General features: G+C 46.9%; 1 protein-coding gene across 1 annotated transcript in view; it reads right to left on the bottom strand.

Moving 5' to 3' along the window:
• The window catches only part of LOC118393798 (immunoglobulin superfamily DCC subclass member 4-like), a 61,243-nt gene extending 44,085 nt beyond the window's left edge, over nt 1-17,158 (bottom strand). The window contains exons 1-3 of the mRNA XM_052480908.1: nt 16,842-17,158; nt 5,428-5,748; nt 1,676-1,817 (exon numbers count right to left, since the gene is read on the bottom strand). Of these exons, the coding sequence (XP_052336868.1) occupies nt 1,676-1,817; nt 5,428-5,748; nt 16,842-16,917 (539 nt within the window). The 5' untranslated portion in view covers nt 16,918-17,158. The remainder of the gene's footprint in view (nt 1-1,675; nt 1,818-5,427; nt 5,749-16,841) is intronic.
• Nucleotides 17,159-23,807: the final 6,649 nt, after the last annotated feature.

Consider the following 23,807-nt stretch of genomic DNA (forward strand, 5'->3'; position numbering starts at 1 on the left):
CCGTCAACTCAGCGCATGATCACTCCGAGGCAAGCCATGAACAGTAATTCACTGTATACTGTATAAGTGTTTATGTGCGATATGCATCTAAATAAATAACAAACAGCTGCCGGTCTTTCTATGATTGATAAGGACAGAGCAGGTGGGAAAAAAGTGCAACTTCAATTTCAAAAAAGGGCCAAATCTCTCAAATGAGGGAGGAAAGGCCAGGGAGGAGGAGGGAGGAAAGGCCAGGGAGGAGGAGGGAGGAAAGGCCAGGGAGGAGGAGGGAGGAAAGGCCAGGGAGGAGGAAGGAGGAAAGGCCAGGGAGGAGGAGGGAGGAAAGGCCAGGGAGGAGGAGGGAGGAAAGGCCAGGGGGGAGGAAAGGCCAGAGAGGAAAGGCCAGGGAGGAGGAGGGAGGAAAGGCCAGGGAGGAGGAAGGAGGAAAGGCCAGGGAGGAGGAAGGAGGAAAGGCCAGGGAGGAGGAGGGAGGAAAGGCAGGGAGGAGGAAGGAGGAAAGGCCAGGGAGGAGGAGGGAGGAAAGGCCAGGGAGGAGGAAGGAGGAAAGGCCAGGGAGGAGGAGGGAGGAAAGGCCAGGGAGGAGGAGGGAGGAAAGGCCAGGGAGGAGGAAGGAGGAAAGGCCAGGGAGGAGGAAGGAGGAAAGGCCAGGGAGGAGGAAGGAGGAAAGGCCAGGGAGGAGGAAGGAGGAAAGGCCAGGGAGGAGGAAGGAGGAAAGGCCAGGGAGGAGGAAGGAGGAAAGGCCAGGGAGGAGGAAGGAGGAAAGGCCAGGGAGGAGGAAGGAGGAAAGGCCAGGGAGGAGGAAGGAGGAAAGGCCAGGGAGGAGGAGGGAGGAAAGGCCAGGGAGGAGGAGGGAGGAGGAGGGAGGAAAGGCCAGGGAGGAGGAAGGAGGAAAGGCCAGGGAGGAGGAAGGAGGAAAGGCCAGGGAGGAGGAAGGAGGAAAGGCCAGGGAGGAGGAAGGAGGAAAGGCCAGGGAGGAGGAAGGAGGAAAGGCCAGGGAGGAGGAGGGAGGAAAGGCCAGGGAGGAGGAGGGAGGAGGAGGGAGGAAAGGCCAGGGAGGAGGAAGGAGGAAAGGCCAGGGAGGAGGAAGGAGGAAAGGCCACGGAGGAGAAGGGAAGAGAAGCCAGGGACGAGGAGGGAAGGAACGGAGTCATGTGCAGTAGATTATGGTCATCTTTCCACCCAATTTGATTCAAAGCACATCAGTTCCCAGGCCCTGGACTGGCATCAGCCTGTAGCCATGTGAAAGGGAGATGCAGGAGGGTATTTGGGAGTAGAACAAACAGAAGAGAGAAAGTGACCAGGCTGCACTTTGTGGCCCTGACCTTCAGCCTCTGGCTGACAGAGAGGAAACCAACAGATCTGTGTCCATCCCTTATCTCTGAACTCTGCACTACTGAAAAAGACCAAAATGTACTCATTTTATTTAACTTCCTACCAAATTCTCAGGATATTCCCTGACTGCCATTATGCAATGAAGTAGAATGGTGGAGGAGGGAGCACAGCCCTCACATGATCAGTGGCAGCATGGACCTTAGAACAGATCCAGTCTCCACTGTCTGGCTGGAGCTCAATCAGGGGACAGCATTGGGACTTCAGGGGACAGCTAGTAGAACAGACAATCACTTACTGCCAGGCTCTACTGGAGTGCATCACCGTGTGTATATGTGTGTCTCACCTAAGCTGGCTGGGGATGGGTTCCTGGTCCTTCTCCCAGGTTATCCTTGGCGTGGGCACTCCGTCTATCTGGCACTCAAAGCGGGAAGCACCCCCCACGGGCACCACCTGGGCCTCTGGGTCCTGATGGAAACGAGACAGCGCTGGGAGTGAGGGAGAAAGGTGAGGGAGATAGAGAGACAGACAGCAAGAGACAGGGAGAAAGAGAGAGAGAAAGAGACAGGGAAAGAGATGCAGTCAGCTGGTCCGTGGCCAATACATAATAACTGTAGTTAACAGCAGGGGGCAGCAGTGAGTCCTGGAGCTGAGTCGTAAATGGCTGAGAGGGCCCCTGACCTCAGGCCAGACTGAGTTGGGGCAGTATGGGGGAACACAAGAGCTCGGACTACCTCATCAATCAGCTTCAGGGTTGCAAGCTGTTCTGTTCAGCCTGCAGTCCTAAAGAACTGAACATACATATCCAAGATTACCTTCAAATTGTATTCTCACCAAACCGCTGTGACAGACTAGACATAAGGCCATACATAAAGCACTTGAGGAAAAAGTCAAATCCTTACATCCTGAAGTTGTTCCTAATTTCTCCATTGGACTGTAAAAGGCCCAGACATGCACTTAAAAATAAACATTAACTGATTAGAAAATGTGATGCATTAGCCATGCTTCATAACACATGTAAGGGCTAATCCTACCTAGCGAACAAACATAAATCTATCACAACTACTTCTGAGAAGATTCTCACATGGCAAAGTTCTTCAGAAAGCCACATATTATTAGCTGACTAACAGCACAAACAAGCTCAGCACCTGTCATGGCCAAAACTAGTTGCTGTACCCCCCCCCCCCACACACACACACACACACACACACAAAGCCCAAATGGAGCAAAGTTTCTCAATGAGCACACAAAGCAGAGCTCCACAGAGCAGCTAGATAGATAACAGGTCATCCAATACTGTAAAGTAAGCTAGCACTTGTAACTGTTGTGGCCAACTGAGCTAATGATTAACTTACTGAGTGAATGGACCAGATGAAATAGATTACTGTATCTACTAAATCTATTAGCATGTCTTGTGCTCCTCCTCGCTCTCCCTCTTTCTGTCTCTGCCCCCCTGTCTTTCTCTCTCCTGTCCTCCTCGCTCTCCCTCTTTCTGTCTCTGCCCCCCTGTCTTTCGCTCTCCTGTCCTCCTCGCTCTCCCTCTTTCTGTCTCTGCCCCCTGTCTTTCTCTCTCCTGTCCTCCTCGCTCTCCCTCTTTCTGTCTCTGCCCCCTGTCTTTCTCTCTCCTGTCCTCCTCGCTCTCCCTCTTTCTGTCTCTGCCCCCCTGTCTTTCTCTCTCCTGTCCTCCTCGCTCTCCCTCTTTTTGTCTCTGCCCCCCTGTCTTTCTCTCTCCTGTCCTCCTCGCTCTCCCTCTTTCTGTCTCTGCCCCCCTGTCTTTCTCTCTCCTGTCCTCCTCGCTCTCCCTCTTTCTGTCTCTGCCCCCGTCTTTCTCTCTCCTGTCCTCCTCGCTCTCCCTCTTTCTGTCTCTGCCCCCTGTCTTTCTCTCTCCTGTCCTCCTCGCTCTCCCTCTTTCTGTCTCTGCCCCCCTGTCTTTCTCTCTCCTGTCCTCCTCGCTCTCCCTCTTTCTGTCTCTGGCCCCCTGTCTTTCTCTCTCCTGTCCTCCTCGCTCTCCCTCTTTCTGTCTCTGCCCCCCTGTCTTTCTCTCTCCTGTCCTCCTCGCTCTCCCTCTTTCTGTCTCTGCCCCCTCTCCAGCGATCAGATTGAAACTTTATTCCCCTCCCCCTGTACTCTCTGACCACAACACGTGGCTTTCCGTCTGTCGGCATGTCCACCAACTCCTCTTCTCCCCTCCTCCTCTACCGCAATTTACCTCTTTCTCCCCCCTCCTTCTCTTTAACTGACTCACTCGCTTTTTGGACAAAGTCACATGAAGGGAGCATTCAGAACAGCCATGCACATAAAACATGTTTAGAGTATTAAAGACAAAGGACTGTCACTCATTTCTCTCATGTGATCTTGTTCTGCCTCCTAATTGGTGGTGGTAAAGTCATGAGACAGACAGAAAGACAGACAGACATGGGCCTCTCTCTGCTCAATGTCAGTGTGCTCGTTGAGGCCCATTGCATGCAGGCCCCTGGCCTTGCCTGTCTCTAGCAGCCCATCCATCTCACAGCAGTAGCAGTCTACAGCACATTACATTTACCAGCTCCCTCTACAGACACCTTCTGAAGGACACACTTATTAGTCTATCTCAGAACAGCCTCTGACTTCACCATCTCAAACTCCTCAGTCACCTCCCACCCAAATCTCCCACCTTCCCTTCAACCCAAATGTATCCTCCCCTACTACTTCCTTCTCTTTTCACCAATCCTAACTCCTCAGCCACCTTCCTCCCGCCATCCATCTTAAAGTCCTCAGTCACCTTCTTCCCTCCATCCCTCTCGTTCTTCACCTCCCTCCCTCATTGTCCCCCCCCCCAAACAAGGCATCCTCATAAATAGGCATGTGACAGCTGACAAAAGGAGAGGATACAGTCCCATTCTACACAAAGCTAATGACTGAATAAAGACTGCCACTTTTACAGAGGATAATGAATGCAGCTCTACGGGAGAGTGAGTGGAGAGGGGGGGGGGGATAAGCCGGATCTATTGCTACCTTCTCTCTCTTTTTCCTTCCCTCCCTCTCTGTCCCACTTCATCCCTCTCTTGCTCTCCCCCTTTCCCCCTCTCTGTTCTCTGTCCTACCTGTTCCCAGGACACCACCGGTGTGGAGCCTACCTGTTCCCAGGACACCACCGGTGTGGAGCCTACCTGTTCCCAGGACACCATAATTTGCAAATAAATTAATTAAAAATCCTAGAATGTGATTTTATGGATTTTTGTCTCATTTGGTCTGTCATAGTTGATGAATGATGAAAATTACAGGCCTCTCTCATCTTTTTAAGAGGGAGAACTTGCACAATTGGTGGCTGACTAAATACTTTTTTGCACCACTGTATATACTGTACTCTATACCATCTACTGCATCTTGCCTATGGCGCACGGCCATCGCTCATCTATATATTTATATGTATATATTCTTATTCATCCCTTTAAATTTGTGTGTATAAGGTAGTAGTTGTGAATTTGTTAGATATTACTGCACTGTCAGAACTAGAAGCACAAGCATTTCACTACACCCGAATTAACATCTGCTAACCATGTGTATGTGACCAATCACATCTGCTAACTATGTGTATGTGACCAATCACATCTGCTAACCATGTGTATGTGACCAATCACATCTGCTAACCATGTGTATGTGACCAATCACATCTGCTAACCATGTGTATGTGACCAATCACATCTGCTAACCATGTGTATGTGACCAATCACATCTGCTAACCATGTGTATGTGACCAATCACATCTGCTAACCATGTGTATGTGACCAATCACATCTGCTAACCATGTGTATGTGACCAATCACATCTGCTAACCATGTGTATGTGACCAATCACATCTGCTAACCATGTGTATGTGACCAATAAAATGTCCTTTGATTTGATATCCGTTCCCAGGACACCACCGGTGTGGCTGACCAGTCACACAATCAAACCCTTGTCTGAGACAGAGGAGAACCAAGCATGGAAATCCCCCTGAGGAATGTGGCTGTGCTCCTATGTTGGGACACCAGACCATCATGCCATTCCATGTGAGTCTGACCCTGGTGGAGTTGAGCGGGCACAGCCCCGCCCTGTCTGAGAAATAGTAGTACTCACTGGCCAGGTGAACGGTGATGGTGCGGCTGGTCAGAGCTCCAAAAGGGCCGGCGCTCACACAGCTGTAGCCCCCCTCCACCCCTTGAGGCGTCCGGCCATCCACAGAGGTGGGCAGCACCAGCAGTGAGCCGTTGGCCAGGGTCCTGAGGGAGTCCCCCTCCCCCTCCAGTACGGGGAGCCCATTCTGCAGCCAGGTGACGTTGAGGGGCGTGTCCAGGGTCGTGGCCCCCAGGTGACAGTCCAGCAGCAGGGGCTGTCCCGGCTCCAGCACCACGAGGACAGGGCCTGCCCCACAGCTCAGCTCCACCGTCACAGGCTTCTCTAGAGCAGGAGAGAAGGGGGAAGAGAGAGAGTTAGACTCCAAATCCTGACATAAGTGGTCTGAGATTAGTGTGCATGGGGAGACAGGTCCGCGTGAGAGATGGAGGAGGGAGATAAGGAATGCTACAAAACACGCAACACAACGGCTTCTCTTTAGAACGCTCTAAGGTTCTTCCCTGTACTTTGTACATTCCAGTGTTCATCTTTGGCCGTATGCATATCCCCGTTTTCTATCCAATACTAATAATAATATGCATATATTAGCAACTGGGACTGAGGAGCAGGCCGTTCATTCTGGGCACCTTTCATCCAAGCTACTCAATACTGCCCCTGCAACCATTAGAAGTTTTAAATAAAAGGTGTACATTTTTTTTATAATAATAATAATAATACAATTTTTTTTAAATTGGCCAAGTCAGTGTCCAAAAATACAGATTTCCGATTGTTATGAAAACTTAAAATTGGCCCTAATTAAAATCGGCCATTCCGATGAATCAGTCGACCTCTAGTGTGAACATGTGTACGTACCCACAGGAGCAGGGAACATTATGTGCACTGCGCCAGCCCCACAGAATGGGTGGACAGAGACAGATGGGCTGATTGATAGCACTGTGCAAATAGTCTGACGATCAGCAGGACGTTGGAGCATGCGTTTGCCCCTGTTTGTGTATGTGTGTGTGTCAGCATAAAATAACATTTAAATTAAAATACTTTATGTGCATGAAGACAAAGGGCTTATGCCTGCCTACCCACCCACCCACAGGAATATCAAATCGTGTTTTTTGTGTGTTTTTTAAAAACAATTTGTGGTCCAAGTGGCGTAACTACAGTAGTTGAAAACATCTATATCAACTGTGTGGCTTTGGAAAAGGTACCTGCTAATATCCAAATCTCATAATTATAACACAAATTCCCGATATTGTATATAAATGAATAACTGTACAATAAAGACATTTATCATAACAGGTATGCATAGGATGAATGGTCATTAAAATCAGTTGTCAAACATTGCAGCAACAAGGAGGAGGAAAGTCCCAGGCAGCCATAAACCAAGGTGGACAGGGAGGGACTCTCCAGTTTCACCACGCGCTAGGGAGCTCCACGTACAATAACATTGACATGCCGACAATTTTGTACAACCAAACATATCTCACAATTGTCTACACATTTAACCTGATAGCTTTATCTGCGACACCGACGGCCTGCTGAAGTGGGGTATAATGTTATCAGATCCTTCCCAGAGAAAAACGGAATCACTGTCGCCACTCTCTAGAGGCCCGCTGGACTGAAGATGGACCAGCCCGTCTGGCATTTTCCAAAACTGCCCTATGGCAAGTCCATTTCTGGGATACGACATGGAATATACTGCATATTACCTTAAATTTCACACAGTGTGGGTCATATTCATTCTGCTCCATCTATGTACCTTGTCTTGGTCTAGACCAAACGACAACAATGGAGAAGTTGGGAAACACTAAACAGTACATTGCCTTGGTGGTGATTTTCAGTTTGATTCTCAAGAGTAATATCCACATGTTGTAATTCCATCCAGGACAGGCTGCGTAGAGTTTGAGTCACACACTGAGTGGAGAAAGGCACGCCACCCCAGCAGCAGCTGCAGTGTCAGGTGCTGGCCGTTCCAGCGGTTCAGCTACAGCACGATTCTCACAGTCACCCACATGAGTTTTCACACCGCTCTCAAGTTGGCACAAACTGGATGTATACTCTTTATCACATTTATACTGTTTATCATATAGGCCAGGCGTACAGTAAAGTGACCGATCATAATGTGGTTCCCGGAGAGATAGCAGAGGCCCAGGGAGCTAGACTCTTTCCCTCTCATGTTTACATTTATACTCAAAAGGACAGTCTGCAACATGAACAATAGGAGGCAGACAGATGCATAGAGAGAGAGAGAAACAACAGAGAAGAGAAACATGGCCTGAGCTAGCATTTGTTCCTCTCCAGTGCTTCAGGACTGCTGGTGTGCTCACTCTATGTACAGTACTCATCCATGCAAATCCTGGGCTGCTTCAATCACAGCCCTGTGCTCCTATAGGCTTTACAAAGGGCCTCAGAGCAGCATGGGGCTAGGGGCCTCGGTGCGGCCCCGGCTACATCAATGGGTCAACAACGTCAGCAACAAGACTAACATGGGACGGATGGGAGGCTGCAGGAGGGAAAAGCCCTTCCAGGGCAACCACAAGGTCATATACTGTAGCTGCAGGGTTGGAGAGAGAGGGACACCGACTATTAAAAACCCAGACACTCCCCCTTTGACATTTTAATATTGTGTCTGAGATTTGATTTGATCAATTCAACCAAATGGTTTCGGAGGGAGACACTTGATAGTATCACGAGGCAGTGATCAACAGCACTGATAGAAACCGAGTGGTGGTGTGTTAGGAATTAAGATGATACATTGGTCATATACTTGTAAGAATATTCTGTTATCTTTTTTTTCAAAACGGGTTAAATTGCTATTTCTACCCTGCAACTTACCACAGGTGAGATAAACTACACAAACAACTCACTAGCCCCCAACCAAATGAATTTTAATTTTTTTGAACAACTTAGTCCAGGTCATTTTTGGACGTTTAAGTGAAATATATAATTTTGGGGGGATTCTGTGCAGTTGTAAATCAAACGAATACGTGTAAACACCAAAAGTTCTCAATATCAAAGAATTCTTGAATAAATAGTGAATGGTGCAAGGGGGACAATATATTTGACCACAATTCTACATAGACACATAGTACCAGTCAAAATATTGGACACACCTACACATTCAAGGGTGTTTCTTATTTGTATTTTTTTTACTATTTTCTACATTGTAGAATAATAGTGAAGACATCAAAACTATGAAAAAAAAGTGTTAAACATATCAAAATATATTTTATATTTGACATTCTTCAAAGTAGCCTCCCTTTACATTGATGACAGCTTTGCACACTCGTGGCATTCTCTCAACCAGCTTCACCTGGAATGCTTTTCCAACAGTCTTGAAGGAGCACCCACATATGCTGAGCACTTGTTGGCTGCTTTTCCTTCACTCTGCGGTCCAACTCAACCCAAACCATCTCAAATTGGTTTGAGGTCGGGTGATTGTGGAGGCCAGGTCATCTGGTTGGATTTGTGTCACATGCTACAGAGTTGTGTGTGTGTACTCTGTACAACCTCTTACGCCAAGCCCAATATAAACCCCTAGCTCCTGCTCCTACTGAACCCTTCCAGTCTCTTAAATTCGATGCAGCATAGAACGACTGCCCCCTCTTATTGAAGCCACGGAAGTTCAAGGCCAAACACGGTACTGCGGGCATTGTTAGCAGAAAACAGGATCCCTCATTACAGTGAATGGAAAAATGGCTATCTTCATGTAAATAAAATAAAAACACTCGTCAATTATGTCACCAATAATAGCTTGTAATACACCAAATCGCACCCAAAAGAAGCTATAAGAACAATTTAGTTGCTAACGGCAGCATACCGTACCACGGTCGGCCTTCAACTTGAGTTACTCAATAAGAAGTGGCAGCACTGAGCTAGCCTGCAACGTCTCTTCCTGGAGCAGCTAAAACTGTGCATGTTATGTCTCCATGAAACCACATCTTAAGCGACTTCATTGGGCTTCAATGCGCTATTATTGAGTCTTCACATATGAATGGTGTCACATGATCAATGGCTTTGTCCATTCATTTATACAGTCATTGATTGGATTAAGCAATGTGGTGAAAAACCCCACCTAGCATAAAAGAGGGTTAATTAAGCAATAAGGAACCTCTGGGGTTTGTGGAATATGGACAATTTGCCATGGCTAAGGGCTGTTCTTAAGCACGACGCAACGCGGAGTGCCTGGATACAGCCCGTAGCCATGGTATATTGACCATATTCCACAAACCCCAGCGGTGCATTATTGCTATTATAAACTGGACGCCAACATAATTAGAGCAGTTATAAGTAGATCTATAACATATTGTTTATACCCTTCTTATCTTTTCAGATATGCAAAAAGTATTTAGAGGTAGGGGCAAGGGATTTATTTGGGACTGGGACCTACTCTGCACCATGCCTACTCAAGCAGGGTTCTCTCCCCTCCTCAGGCCCCCTCCCCACTACAAGCCCCATGCTACTCCTCCTTGGTCATGTGACTGAGTGGACAGCAGTGCGGAATGGAAGGAATGTGATCGCATGACTGTTTACCCAACCAGCGCCGTGAGGAAGAGACCCTGCTCTCACACACACAAACACACACACACACAAATCACCATCACTGCCTAAAGCACACACACACACACACAACAGAACAAAAACATGTAGCCTGTAGCTTGTGACTCGTTTACCACACAGACACGTCTTTTAACGGCTAAACTATTATCCCTTAGATTTCACAGCTCACAAACCATAATGAGCCAGACATAATAAATAAGAACAATCTAAAATAAATATATTGATGAAGCTACCGCGTGGCATTATACAATACAAAAATGAATCCATCAAATCAACTACTTTTCTTCAAGATAGCAGTATCGTCCTGTTAAAACTAGCCGACAGTAGGCAGTGGCCACACAGCAGCAGCACCTGAGTGTTTTAACATTCAGTGCCCTGGCTGTAGTGGAATACTCTGGGGATCACCTGACTGGACCCATCCCTGAGCCTGTGACAAACACATCACACAGCATATTGATCCAGCACTATTGATCCTGGGCTGTTTATAGCCGGGGGAGGGGGGCATCAATACTCACAACGCTCTCTCTGAAGTCCCTTTGGCACTGATATGTATTTCTAGAGAACATCAAAACTCCCCACAGCCAGTGGGAACTCCCCACAGCCAGTACTGGGAAATGGACTTGAGGGTCATGCAGTGTAGCAGTCGTCCGTGACCATGTAAAAGGAGTAGGCCTGTGCGTTGTGATGTTGGGATGATTGTGTTCACTAAATAATCATCCCAAAACCGATTGCAGAGATAAGGCAAATAAGTAGCTATACATCATTTAAAAACCAATAAGCCTTTTTTTAGTGCGGAGTTGGCTGAAGTGTAAATGTTGTTTTGAGAAACTTAGAGGAATCCTAGGCGTCAGCCTACAGAGATTTAGGTGCAGTCTAATTGAGCAGAATGAGCTCTGCTCTTATCCCAGCTGGCAGCCATCAGAGCAGGGAGGGAGGCTTTAGAGACCAGACATCTCCAACAGTGCAGGAGGACGGACGTCTTACATTCACAGGTGGACGGATCTCAACATCATGACGTACGTTACACATACAAGTAAAGCGTTTCGGTGCAGATCAAAAGTCTACCACAGAAAAGTTGAATTGGTGCACCGGAAACAACAAAAACATTCCGCTCCATTACATACAATATTGTTACTGGGGGGCAATTACAGTGTTACCACACACACACACACACACACACACACACACACACACACACACACACACACACACACACACACACACACACACACACACACACACACACACACACACACACACACACACACACACACACACACACACACACACACACACACACACACACAGTAGCATGAAGTGTAACCAGTCAAATATTTCCAGATACTGAAATGTATTGAGTGAAATAAATCACTGAACTTTAACGTAAAATTGGTTGAATAACATTTTGACTGGCATTGTAACCACAACAAAGACAGGTTCTACTAACATGACGACCTCTGCTTCCTGACTACTCGTCTGAGGTTTGACAGTATTCTGGTTAAAAGGGAAGCACACACACACACACACACACAACACACACACAAAACACCACACACACACACACACACACACACACACACACAGTAGCATGAAGTGTAACCAGTCAAATATTTCCAGATACTGAAATGTATTGAGTGAAATAAATCACTGAACTTTAACGTAAAATTGGTTGAATAACATTTTGACTGGCATTGTAATCCACAACAAAGACAGGTTCTACTAACATGACGACCTCTGCTTCCTGACTACTCGTCTGAGGTTTGACAGTATTCTGGTTAAAAGGGAAGCTGTCTGAATCACATAAACCACAAAAACCCTCAACCTCAAGGCCACCACAATAAAGAGCCCAGTAGACACCAGAGGCCAGACATACAGTGAAAGTCTCCCTGTCTCATTCAAGCTACTTCCCTCTGTCACTGAACTATCCTTTATACCACCTCTGGGATTAGGATTGGTCCTCTGTCACTGAACTATCCTTTATACCACCTCTGGGACTAGGATTGGTCCTCTGACACTGAACTATCCTTTATACCACCTCTGGGATTAGGATTGGTCCTCTGACACTGAACTATCCTTTATACCACCTCTGGGACTAGGATTGGTCCTCTGACACTGAACTATCCTTTATACCACCTCTGGGACTAGGATTGGTCCTCTGACACTGAACTATCCTTTATACCACCTCTGGGACTAGGATTGGTCCTCTGACACTGAACTATCCTTTATACCACCTCTGGGACTAGGATTGGTCCTCTGACACTGAACTATCCTTTATACCACCTCTGGGACTAGGATTGGTCCTCTGACACTGAACTATCCTTTATACCACCTCTGGGACTAGGATTGGTCCTCTGACACTGAACTATCCTTTATACCACCTCTGGGACTAGGATTGGTCCTCTGACACTACCAAACATGAACAGACACACTCGGCCAGCCATACAAACCAACATCTTCACCGGACAAAGATATGCAGCTCAAATTCAGCCTGGGGCCTCTTTAAATAATATGCATCCTAATTTAGCTGTGTATCTCCAGGGGGATCAAGATGCACTCACATACAAATAGAGTAGGCACTAGGCTTGGGCAATATACTGTTTATACCATATACCGGGGTATACCGGGGTATTTCAAAATACCAATGGTATGATGTTCACTGCCATTTGCGGGGGTTGCGTCCTATGCCCCTGCTTAAGACGTAAGACATGTCAAATAAATCAGATCTGGCTCAGGGCTCCAGCTGTGCATTTGGCTTGCTGACCTGCTAGCTAAGTGTCTAGATGTAAAGATCAAACTTATTGGTTACAGCAGAGACATTCAATCCTCTTCTGGATCAAGATCGCTGTTACGTAAAATGGTTTTGTGAGGTAAAAAAAAAATGTACGGTTTGACGGGACTGAAATTCTGGATAACTCTCAGCCCTAGTAGGCACAGTCAGACACACTACACTCATGCTTATAAACATGCCATTTCCACCCCATGGGGCTGTCAGAAACACAGCAATCACACCTCAAGGACCAAGGTATTGAGATATGGGCACAATAAATAAAATAAGACAGCTTTTATTACAAGCGGATTTTTTGACAGACAAAGTTCAAATAACTTTAGCCAAGCGCATAGTCATTGATGCAACAAACTTAACGTAATTACTCCATTTACAGAACAGCTCATTAAGGACAAAGAAATGCAATTATCTTTATTAAGCAGGACTTGTTCACAAGCATCCTCCAGAGGCTGAGGTATCTGTAGACAGGGGCTGAGGTACGGTGCTGTAGACAAGGGTTGAGGTAGCGTGCTGAGGTAGCTGTAGACAGGGGCTGAGGTACGGTGCTGTAGACAAGGGTTGAGGTAGCGTGCTGAGGTAGCTGTAGACAGGGGCTGAGGTACGGTGCTGTAGACAAGGGTTGAGGTAGCGTGCTGAGGTAGCTGTAGACAGGGGCTGAGGTACGGTGCTGTAGACAAGGGTTGAGGTAGCGTGCTGAGGTAGCTGTAGACAGGGGCTGAGGTACGGTGCTGTAGACAAGGGTTGAGGTAGCGTGCTGAGGTAGCTGTAGACAGGGGCTGAGGTACGGTGCTGTAGACAAGGGTTGAGGTAGCGTGCTGAGGTAGCTGTAGACAGGGGCTGAGGTACGGTGCTGTAGACAAGGGTTGAGGTAGCGTGCTGAGGTAGCTGTAGACAGGGGCTGAGGTACGGTGCTGTAGACAAGGGTTGAGGTAGCGTGCTGAGGTAGCTGTAGACAGGGGCTGAGGTAGGGTGCTGAGGTAGCTGCAGACAGGGGCTGAGGTAGGGTGCTGAGGTAGCTGCAGACAGAGACTGAGGTACGGTGCTGTAGACAAGGGTTGAGGTAGCGTGCTGAGGTAGCTGCAGACAGGGGCTGAGGTAGGGTGCTGTAGACAAGGGTTGAGGTAGGGTGCTGAGGTGGCTGCAGACAGGGGCTGAGGTACAGTGCTGTAGACAAGGGTTGAGGTAGCATGCTGAGGTAGCTGCAGATAGGGGCTGAGGTAGGGTGCTGAGGTAGCTGCAGACAGGGGCTGAGGTAGGATGCTGAGGTAGCTGCAGACAGGGGCTGTGGTAGGGTGCTGAGGTAGCTGCAGACAGGGGCTGAGGTAGCGTGCTGAGGTAGCTGCAGATAGGGGCTGAGGTAGGGTGCTGAGGTAGCTGCAGACAGGGGCTGAGGTAGGATGCTGAGGTAGCTCCAGACAGGGGCTGAGGTAGGGTGCTGAGGAAGCTGCAGACAGGGGCTGAGGTAGGGTGCTGAGGTGGCTGCAGACAGGGGCTGAGGTGGGGGGCGGAGGTAGCTGCAGACAGAGACTGAGGTAGGGTGCTGAGGTAGCTGCAGACAGAGACTGAGGTAGGGTGCTGAGGTAGCTGCAGACAGAGACTGAGGTGGGGTGCTGAGGTAGCTGCAGACAGAGACTGAGGTAGGGTGCTGAGGTAGCTGCAGACAGGGGCTGAGGTGGGATGCTGCAGACTAGTGGCATGTAATAGGGATGGATTAGGTGTATATAGGCCCTGTTCCAATTTAGATATCCTTTCTTTCTCAACTCCTGGGAAAAAAACAGATCTATATATGATTGGATGGGTAACTAAGGTTACCTACCAACCTACTTCTTTCACCAATCACAACCAGTTAATATATGTGATTACATAAAGAAGGGGGGAATGAAGGGGAGGGAGGCATTGAACAGGGTCAATGACGAAGGACTAGGAGGGGCAGAGGTCAGTCGATTTTCAGACAGAGGCAGGAAGAGTGAGGAGGAGTCAAATTGAAGCAGGGGTCAGTGGGCTGATTAACACTGAGCATTAAATCATTGACCATGGATGAGATAGGATGACAAGAGTGAGTCAGGATTAGAGAATAAAAGGAGAATGGGAGACAATGCTGGGAACCATAGAGAGGAGGCCTCTTGAGTGAAGCAGTGATGAGGGTTCAGTGAAACCCCAATAATTTGGTCGGTGTGCATGTGACACTCCTAGCAGGAGTACTGGTTTAGAGAGAGAGAGAGCGAGAGAGAGAGAGAGCTTGTCTACACACACACACACACCCACAGCATTCATTTGTTCCTGATGAGTTCAGCAGAGTTGACATATTTTCATTTGATCTTTCGAATGGAAAAAAACAAGCTCTTTGTTTGTGGATCTGATGTAGCGAAGTCCCATGCACCCGTCCATTCATCCCTGCCCCACTATCACCCCCTACTCCCACCCAGCAACCTCCGTTCGCCAGCTCCAGTTCCCACAATACCCTCCCAACCAACCCACCACCCATAACATTCCTCTTTCTCTCTCCAAACATGCCACACTCACACGAAAGCTCCCACCAGTCCAGCGAAGGCTCTACAGTGCTCCACTGTGGGAACACACCCCGGGGTGTATGAGGGCTGAGGGAGATGCTCAAACACACTACTGTGGGCCTTGTGATGAGCACATGCCACTGTTTCCTGCTCCAAACACACACACAAGCAACCCCTCAAGATAATGTACTGTAGTTTGTATCTCCATCTTAAACCACATTGAGACAACATGATGGATAGAATGGGTAGAAAATGCATTATCAAGGAACACAGTTTGTGCTCTCAAGCATTGAAAATGCATTAGTCCAAATGACATTATCAACAACTTATTTTCCGATCCTATAGGTTTGCAAGCCATACTTGAAGTCTCACTTGTACATATTCAGGTAGAACAGGGATGCTCCTCCATGCATCTTGATTAACAGGAAAGCATTGTCAGCCCTGATACCACTATTCCTCCAGGTTTTTCAAAGCAATGATCCAATACGTTTGCCTTTCCTCTTAAGTGAGCTACGTCAAATAGGCTAAAGCAGAACAAAATCTCATCGGCCTATTTCATGTTTCTCCTCCCGTGCTCCTGGCACTTTTCTTTGTCATGTAAATGCTGTGTCTGTTCTCTCTCGCTCAGCGCCTGCCTGCCTCGCTCCCTCGCCGCCTATCGGTGGCTCCCTGGCTCTCAAATCACAGCTTCCCTTCTCTATCTGAAGGCCACCGCAATGCCTGAAAGGCAGCGACCAAGTGCATCCTCTCCCAAGCCCCCAAAAACACAAAGCACATGTCCGATATGACGATTCAAACACCATCAAAACATAATAAGCCTTCATTTGTGTCGAGGCAAGAGCACAACATAAATACAATTATGTGACAATAGATCAAAAACGTTATTGTTTTAGGCATTTTTAAAAATCCAGATCGTGTGTCAGATATGAGCAGTTCATAAACAATTGTAATAACAGTGTTATTGTGGCATACACCTTACTAGAGGCAAGCAACTGTCGTAATATGATGTATTGCGTTCGATGTATAAAATAGTGACATCTGAAAAACGATTTTGTCCCACCGGCAACGCTATTTTAATTGTGAAAAATTATATTTGTGCAGAAAACCCACGGGCCACATGTTTAACGCTCATTATTTAAACCTCTTGAAACGCAACCCACATTCCTCAAACTCAACTCCACAGCATATGTCTTCAAAGAACGCATGACTCCGCTGTAACATTAAATACGTTATGGGCAGATAATGGTTACATAGTTGCAGATGTGCAACTAACTTTGTAACCGGCAGTCCAGCATTGGGTATAAAGAGAAACCCGACAGACAGCGTGTGCTGGAAGACGAATAGGCTATTGAACAAAAATAAGCACGTTGCAGCATTTGATAGATAGACCTACCATAGTCCTGATACCTAGACTCAACAGTTAGATACAAACACTGCAACGAGCAAGGTGCAAAATGTGTTCACTAACCAATCTCTTCTTATCGCACCTGCATATGTTCTGAATTGAATACATTACTAACTTGAAAGGCGTGCGCAAGTCAATAACATTTCTATTAAGCTAAGCGATTTACCTTGAGCGGATGGTCCACAGAAGCCCAACGAAAGTAAATAGAAAACCCAGATAGTCTCCACCGCCATGTAAAGCATTGATTTCCAGCAGAGGGGTGAAGCAGTGTGTGGGTCTCTACAGCCAGCTATACCGCTAGCAATGTATATATATAATGCAATCCGCAATAATCCCCTCTCTGAAGTAGGCTATTAGTTGGCTACTAGTTCAAGTATATCCCTTTGACATAGTCCCCTGCTTTCACTCAGAACAGGGTCGCATTTAGTTGGGAGAGAGCCGTCGTGTCTCTCCGCGCTTCATCGCCATGTTGTGAGCGAATGCAAGTGTGTGTGGCACACGCGCGCGCACGCACGGACGTATGCGCATACACACACACTCTCCCTCAAACACACGGGCAAGTCACGCTTTGGGTGTCTATTGGAGTCACCTGAAACCCTGCCAATAATTTCACACACCCCCTTTCGTCGTTTTTGAGCTTTACGCTCGTGAATAGACTGCTGTGCGCCGCAGCGGTGCCAATATAGCCAGAAAAGACCTAGAATCAAACTTGCTGTATTGGGCTCCCGAGTGGCGCAGCGGTCGAATGCACTGCATCTCAGTGCAAGAGGCGTCACTACAGTCCCTGGTTCGAATCCAGGCTGTATCACATCCGCTCGTGATTGGGAGTCCTATAGGGCGGAGCACAATTGGCCCAGCGTAAATCACGTTTGGTCAGGGTAGGCCTTCACTGTAAATAATAAATCATTCTTCACTGTCTTTCCTAGTTAAATAAAGGTAAAAAAAAAAAAAAATACAATTCTGCAGTTTCATAAGGAGACACAGCTTGGTCAACTGATGTTTAAAACAGAAGTGCTGTCCAGTGGCGATTTTAGCATGTGCATCTTGGTGGGGGAAACAAAAAATGTATAATTGGGAATGCATGCTAGCAAAGCCACTACACAACACTAAACAATACATGAATTGCACTATAACAGTGACAACGGTGCCCACAAACTGTTAGGGTCCTACATAAAGCTGTCCCAACAGCAGAGCCAAAACCTTTACCACTGCTACACCTGGATATCAGCTGAGTCTTGTCTGGCAGTGAAACAGTTCATTCAGCCTCATTTACTGACTTTAAAAAACATAGCTGATTTGGCTGACTTGCTTAAACAAATGTGGTTTCCACTGACAATTGAGATGTACAAACTATGGCATAAGGGTACGACAAGCGGATCAGAAGCGATCCGTCATCGGTTAAGACATTAATGGGATTGACATAGTCAATATATCTATTTGTTCAGAACTTTTGAAATGTACAGCGAAAGAATTCAGAACATGGGCCGTTCTTACAGTGTTCTCCCAGTACACCAAGTCAGAACAGTAGGATAAATAAAGGCTGCATATAAGCAGACAATGAAAGCTCTTACGATATTCAATATTCAATTTCTCTGAAACAGGTTATAGGCTACATGTGTAACCGATGTGAAATGGCTAGCTAGTTAGCGGTGGTGCGTGCTAATAGCGTTTCAATCGGTGACGTCACTCACTCTGAGACCTGAAGTAGTTGTTCCCCTTGCAATGCAAGGGCCGCAGCTGTTGTGGAGCGATGGGTAACGATGCTTCGTGGGTGACTGTAGTTGATGTGTGCAGAGGGTCCATGGTTCGAGCCCGGGTCGGGGCGAGGGATGGATGAAAGTTATACAGTTACACATGTGCACCACCAAGTCAGAACAGTAGGCGAAATTAAGAGGGGAAAATAGACCAAATTATTAGGGTGAGGCACATGGGCTAGTAACAGCTTACTACACAACATACACTTAGTACTACCTAGCTAAGGGATACATACTTACTTAGCTAAGGGATACATATCTCCCTGGCATATTACATCACTTATGCAGCAGCATACAATACATTTTTGGACTCACTGTGTTGTGCTGTGCTCACTTGAACAGAAAGGTGGCGCTGCGGGCCTTGTGGGAAAATTTTGTCTGACACTCTCTGGATTTATTGTGCTTTCAAGACAACTGGGCACTGAAAAAAAACAAGGTTCAAAACTTATTTTCCCAGTCGGAGCTCGCTTGTTTCTGAGTTCCCAGTTGTCTTGAACTCACTGAAGTCAGATTTGAGTTCTGAGTTAACAGTTGTTTTGAGCGCTCCAGAAATCATGCTGGATTGACAGCATGGCCAATGTTGAATGTTGATCATTTTAACGTGAAAAGAGACCCTTAAAACCAGAATTGGGACCACACGCCCACTCCACTGAATAGCAGGCTAATGATTGCTTTGCAATGCTTGCAGTTAGCCACTGATTCCTTCCAAACCACTCATTGTTGAATTTGCAATAGCCAACTTGTTGTGTAATATTTATGTCCAATGGCCGATGAGCACTTATACGTTTTATCTATAATGTATATTCATTTGACAAAGATTACAAGGGTTTGCCAGTAGATTGTCAACTTGATTCATGATGATGACTGCTAGCTAAGATTTTAAAAGTATGATGCTGACATGATCAGTCCTATCAAAGCTACTGTAGATGTAACGTGATTTGACATGATATTTATATGTGGCCAATGACCTTGAGCCTTCTTGGATGGACACTTCTAATGTAACTCTATGGCAGCACCCAAGGAGCTTGAATTTTCAAGCTCTACCCTTAGATTTGGCAGTGACGTAGTGTCCCTATGAGTGACAGAACACTGAGCCAATCACGGCACAACTAGAGAACATTACCAAGCCCTACGCTCCGTATTTTCCACTGGCTGCCCCACCACCACAGAAAGGTGGTAGAGAAGGGGCCAGGGCAGGGCAGGGCAGGTAGAGAAAGGGTAAAGGTAGAGAAAGGGTAAAGATGAGGACCAGGGATTGAACATGTGCTCACTAGTGAAGGGCTCTGAATGCATCCCAATCACACATCTAGTCGCCGCCTGGCCTGCCCTGCCCTGCCCTGCCCTGCCCTGCCCTGCCCTGCCCTGCCCTGGCCTAGCCTAGCCTGCCCTGCCCTGCCCTGCCCTGCCCTGCCCTGCCCTGCCCTGCCCTGCCCTGCCCTGCCCTGCCCTGCCCTGCCCTGCCCTGGCCTGCCCTGCCCTGCCCTGCACTGCCCTGCCCTGCACTGCCCTGCCCTGCCCTGCCCTGCCCTGCCCTGCCCTGCCCTGCCCTGCCCTGCCCTGCCCTGCCCTGCCCTGCACCATGTGTTAAGGGACCCGCCATTGGTTTTCACATGATAACACATAGCAGGAGCCAGCTGGACCCCAGCCGCCTGAGAGAGAGAGGAGACAATAACATGCTGTGGCATACCCAGCAGCCCCATGTGCCGATTCCGCTCTGCAGCCAGGGGGAATAGTATGCTTACAGGAGGAGATGGGTTGGAGATTAGTGCCTGCACAGACACTTTGCATTGCAGCCCCTCGTTTCCAGGGATCTGACGGGTCGATCTGAGTCCATCCTGTTATTGTGGTGAATAGGTAAGAAGAACTCCCATCTCCTGTTCAATGCCTCGCCAATGCACAATGCACTCTGTCTATGCCTGGTGTTGAAATGCGTCCCGTGTGATTGGATTATGGCCACATTCAGAGAGATTGGTGTTTTGGGCCAGGTGGGATGAATTTCAATACCATGTGCGGACATAGATCCTGTGATTGTGTTGTCATTTGGATAATTTTCTCTTGGATTAGAAAAGTTCGTTTTGAGTGTAGTACCAGATGTGGTTGGGACTTGAGTGTTTGTGGTCTGACAACACTTTCTCTCCTTTCACCATCCGTCATAAAATACTGAGTGCATTGGTTACTTCAATACAGGAACAGCTGTCCGTAAGAGGCAGTACAGTATATAGTATGACCCCTGCAATTAAAACTCTCCATCAACATGCAAAGTGTAGTAGGTTGCATTCTGAAAGTGATTACTTACCCAAGAGAAATATGTTCCTACTTTAACCAAAACCTAAATTAATGAAGCCTTTATAAACCCTTTATAAGCTATGTGATGCTTATGAAAACTTTAGAAATGCTTTTAAAGTTGCTTGTTAAAGGTGTGATCTCAAACGGTACTGAGAAAGAAAAGGAGGAAGAGAGGACCACTTCTATGTGTGTGACATGTGACATGCAACATGACAGGAGCAGAGGTTGCAGTTTTAAAGCAAAATTTGCTGCAATTCTACGCAGTCTGCCATGTGGCGGAGAGATGATTTTTTATAACATGGTTCATGCAATTCTATTCGCCGTTTTACAGCTAATTCCCTGCCATTCTACACAGTTTGCCATATGGTGAAGAGAAATGTTTGCAGTTTTTAATATGATATTTGAGTGAGAGTGACTAACAGGATCAATGGGGGCCCCCAGGTCGGTAAATCGACCACGATTACTACAAGTTTAGATAGCTGGCTAGACTAATTCAACAATCTAGAAAATGTTAGCTGACATGGGTGACTGTCAGTGACGGACATAAAAAGTGACAAACTGCTGATGCACAATTTTGTTGTGGAAATTGCTGCTTGTGCATTTGACTATTCCAGTAAGTTAAGACCACGAGCAAGTTCATACATTATTTTTCAAAACGATTATTTATCAACATTATCAAAATGATTATTTTTCAACATTATCAAAATGATTATTTGTAAATTATTGTTGAACCCCAGGGCCTACGAAGGGGGCGCAGGCCGCCAGTTGCCCATCCCTACACTACATGAATGTTAGCTTGCCCATGGAAGAAACAAAGTCGCAGCGCTCCAGACGTGCATGTTTACAAAGTGACGAGACGTGATTTGTCCTACTAGTGCCACAGAGCTGGTTAACAACAGAAGAGAAGTGGTCCTAAGCAACTCTGCTCTGATCTTAATTCACTCTATTCCCCCCAAACCACAAACGGACAGAACCTGCCAGAACAACAACAAGAGTACCCCATCTGTGATTTGTTAACACTACAGAAACAAGCCTTGCAATAGGCCGTGTTCAGATGGAACACATTTTGAGATCTGTGGCGTTGTGATTCTACACTCGTCTCTCTCATTACCACATCAAAGGTTATTTTTGTCACAGGACAACACAATACAGATATAGGATCTTCATTTGAGCCAGGTTGCTACAGCAAGAAAATAATCCTGCAACAACAGGATATGTGAATTATTATGTAGATTATAATCAATGGACATTTTGTAGGAGTTGATGCATTTTTTGTATCAGGGAAAATCCAGTCTGAAATTTCAAAGTGGAAAATACAAACTTCAGACGCCTTTTTAAAACTAAAATACACAACCTGTTTTAAATTGCTGGAAAGTCCTCTTTCAACAGGGTGATCAAATTAAGATTCCACATCTGCCCCAGGAACTATGGGTTGCTATTTTAGCTCCTTTCTCTTCACAATGAAAACAAGTCAGTGAGAGCGAGCCAAGAGAGATGAAGATAGGGCAAGCTTATTGCAGACAAATTATTTACACACGTTGAGGTTCCACTTAATGAGGCCAATTAGGATAGTAAAGTTGTCAGGCTTCAGTGAACAGGGAAAGTAGTTTTTCTTCAGGCAATGAACCCAACGTTTGTGTTTTTCCTGTGTGTGAACAAATCAGATTTTTCCTTCTTCTCCTAGGGCCTTTTAAAACTTAATTGGTTGTGTGTGGGTCTTTACATCTTGGACAATGAATGGTAGTAGTAGACAGGATTACTATGCTCAGAGGAGAGGCTGAGGCAGAGCGATTGTAAAACCAAATAGACCCAAACCCTGTCTTGTCTCGCTGTACACTTTTAATGGTTGTCAAAAAGGCCTTGCAAAGTAGTTGAGATAAGCATCCGTTTTCTTCTCTTGCCTCCCCCCCCCAGCCACCTGTACGGTACCATATCTCTCCTGGCCTCTGTCTCTGACTGTGGTTCCTGCCCTGGCCTTTTGTGCTCTGTAGAGGTCACAGTGTTCTTGAAGTGCCGAGGTGTTTGCATTTTGGTCGTGCTGACTGCAGTAGCCTCCACAGTGGCTGAGTTTCATCCTCCCAAGGTCTATCTGTCTGATAGGCAGCAGCAGGGCTGCTCTACAGCAAGGAGAGAAGAGGACACAGACAGAACACTGCCCCCTGGTGGAAAAGATGAGGTGATGTTACATCAGACAAACATACCATGAGTTATGTCAACAAAGAACATGCGACAGGGGACGAGAAAAGACAAAAGACCAAAATAAGTATCTTATGTACTTCTTTTTTCATTTACATGTCAGATGATGCAATTTGTGCGCAATTTAAACAACAAAAGTGGTTTGGGTGAAATGAATAGCTTTTTACTACGTCTTTTTCTTCTCAGAACAGCCATTCAACTAACACTAGTAGAATCATTTGGGGAGCAAACTGTGCACTATGGTGAAGTTCATGGTCCATGTTTGCATATGTAAATTAGGTTAGTGTGTGTGATTGGCCCGGCTTGGTGTTATCCCACCCCCTTCCGCTGGAGGGGTGCCGAGTGCATGCTTGGCGAGAGGTAAGGGGTCTCCATAGAAACCAAGACTTAGGGTGACTGGGCAAATGGTTTACTTTAGTAGTACAATACCACCAGGGTGCACTGGCAGCATGCCCAACCCTGGAGCACTGAGGGGGGAACAGGGTGGGAGGAGGCCATTCATATTCAGAGTTTAACAAGGCAAACATGTACTTACCTCACACACACACACACACACACACACACACACACACACACACACACACACACACACACACACACACACACACACACACACACACACACACACACACACACACACACACACACACACACACACACACACACACACACACACACACACACTACTATTCAATGAGGGACCAGTGTGTGTGTGTGTTCCTGATGTAATGCCTCCCTCTTTTCATTATTCTGAGCACATCCTGGGTTATGATCTCATGGGCAAAGGCACAAAAGCCCAGCCTTCTGCCCACTCCTACCAATCTGCCTACAGAGGGAGAGGTGAGGGGTGAAGAGAGGGAGGGAGCAGAGAAGGGAGGAGAGAAAACATGAACTCT

This window comes from Oncorhynchus keta, chromosome 2 (genome assembly GCF_023373465.1).
Source record: "Oncorhynchus keta strain PuntledgeMale-10-30-2019 chromosome 2, Oket_V2, whole genome shotgun sequence".
Taxonomy (NCBI): Eukaryota; Metazoa; Chordata; class Actinopteri; order Salmoniformes; family Salmonidae; genus Oncorhynchus; species Oncorhynchus keta.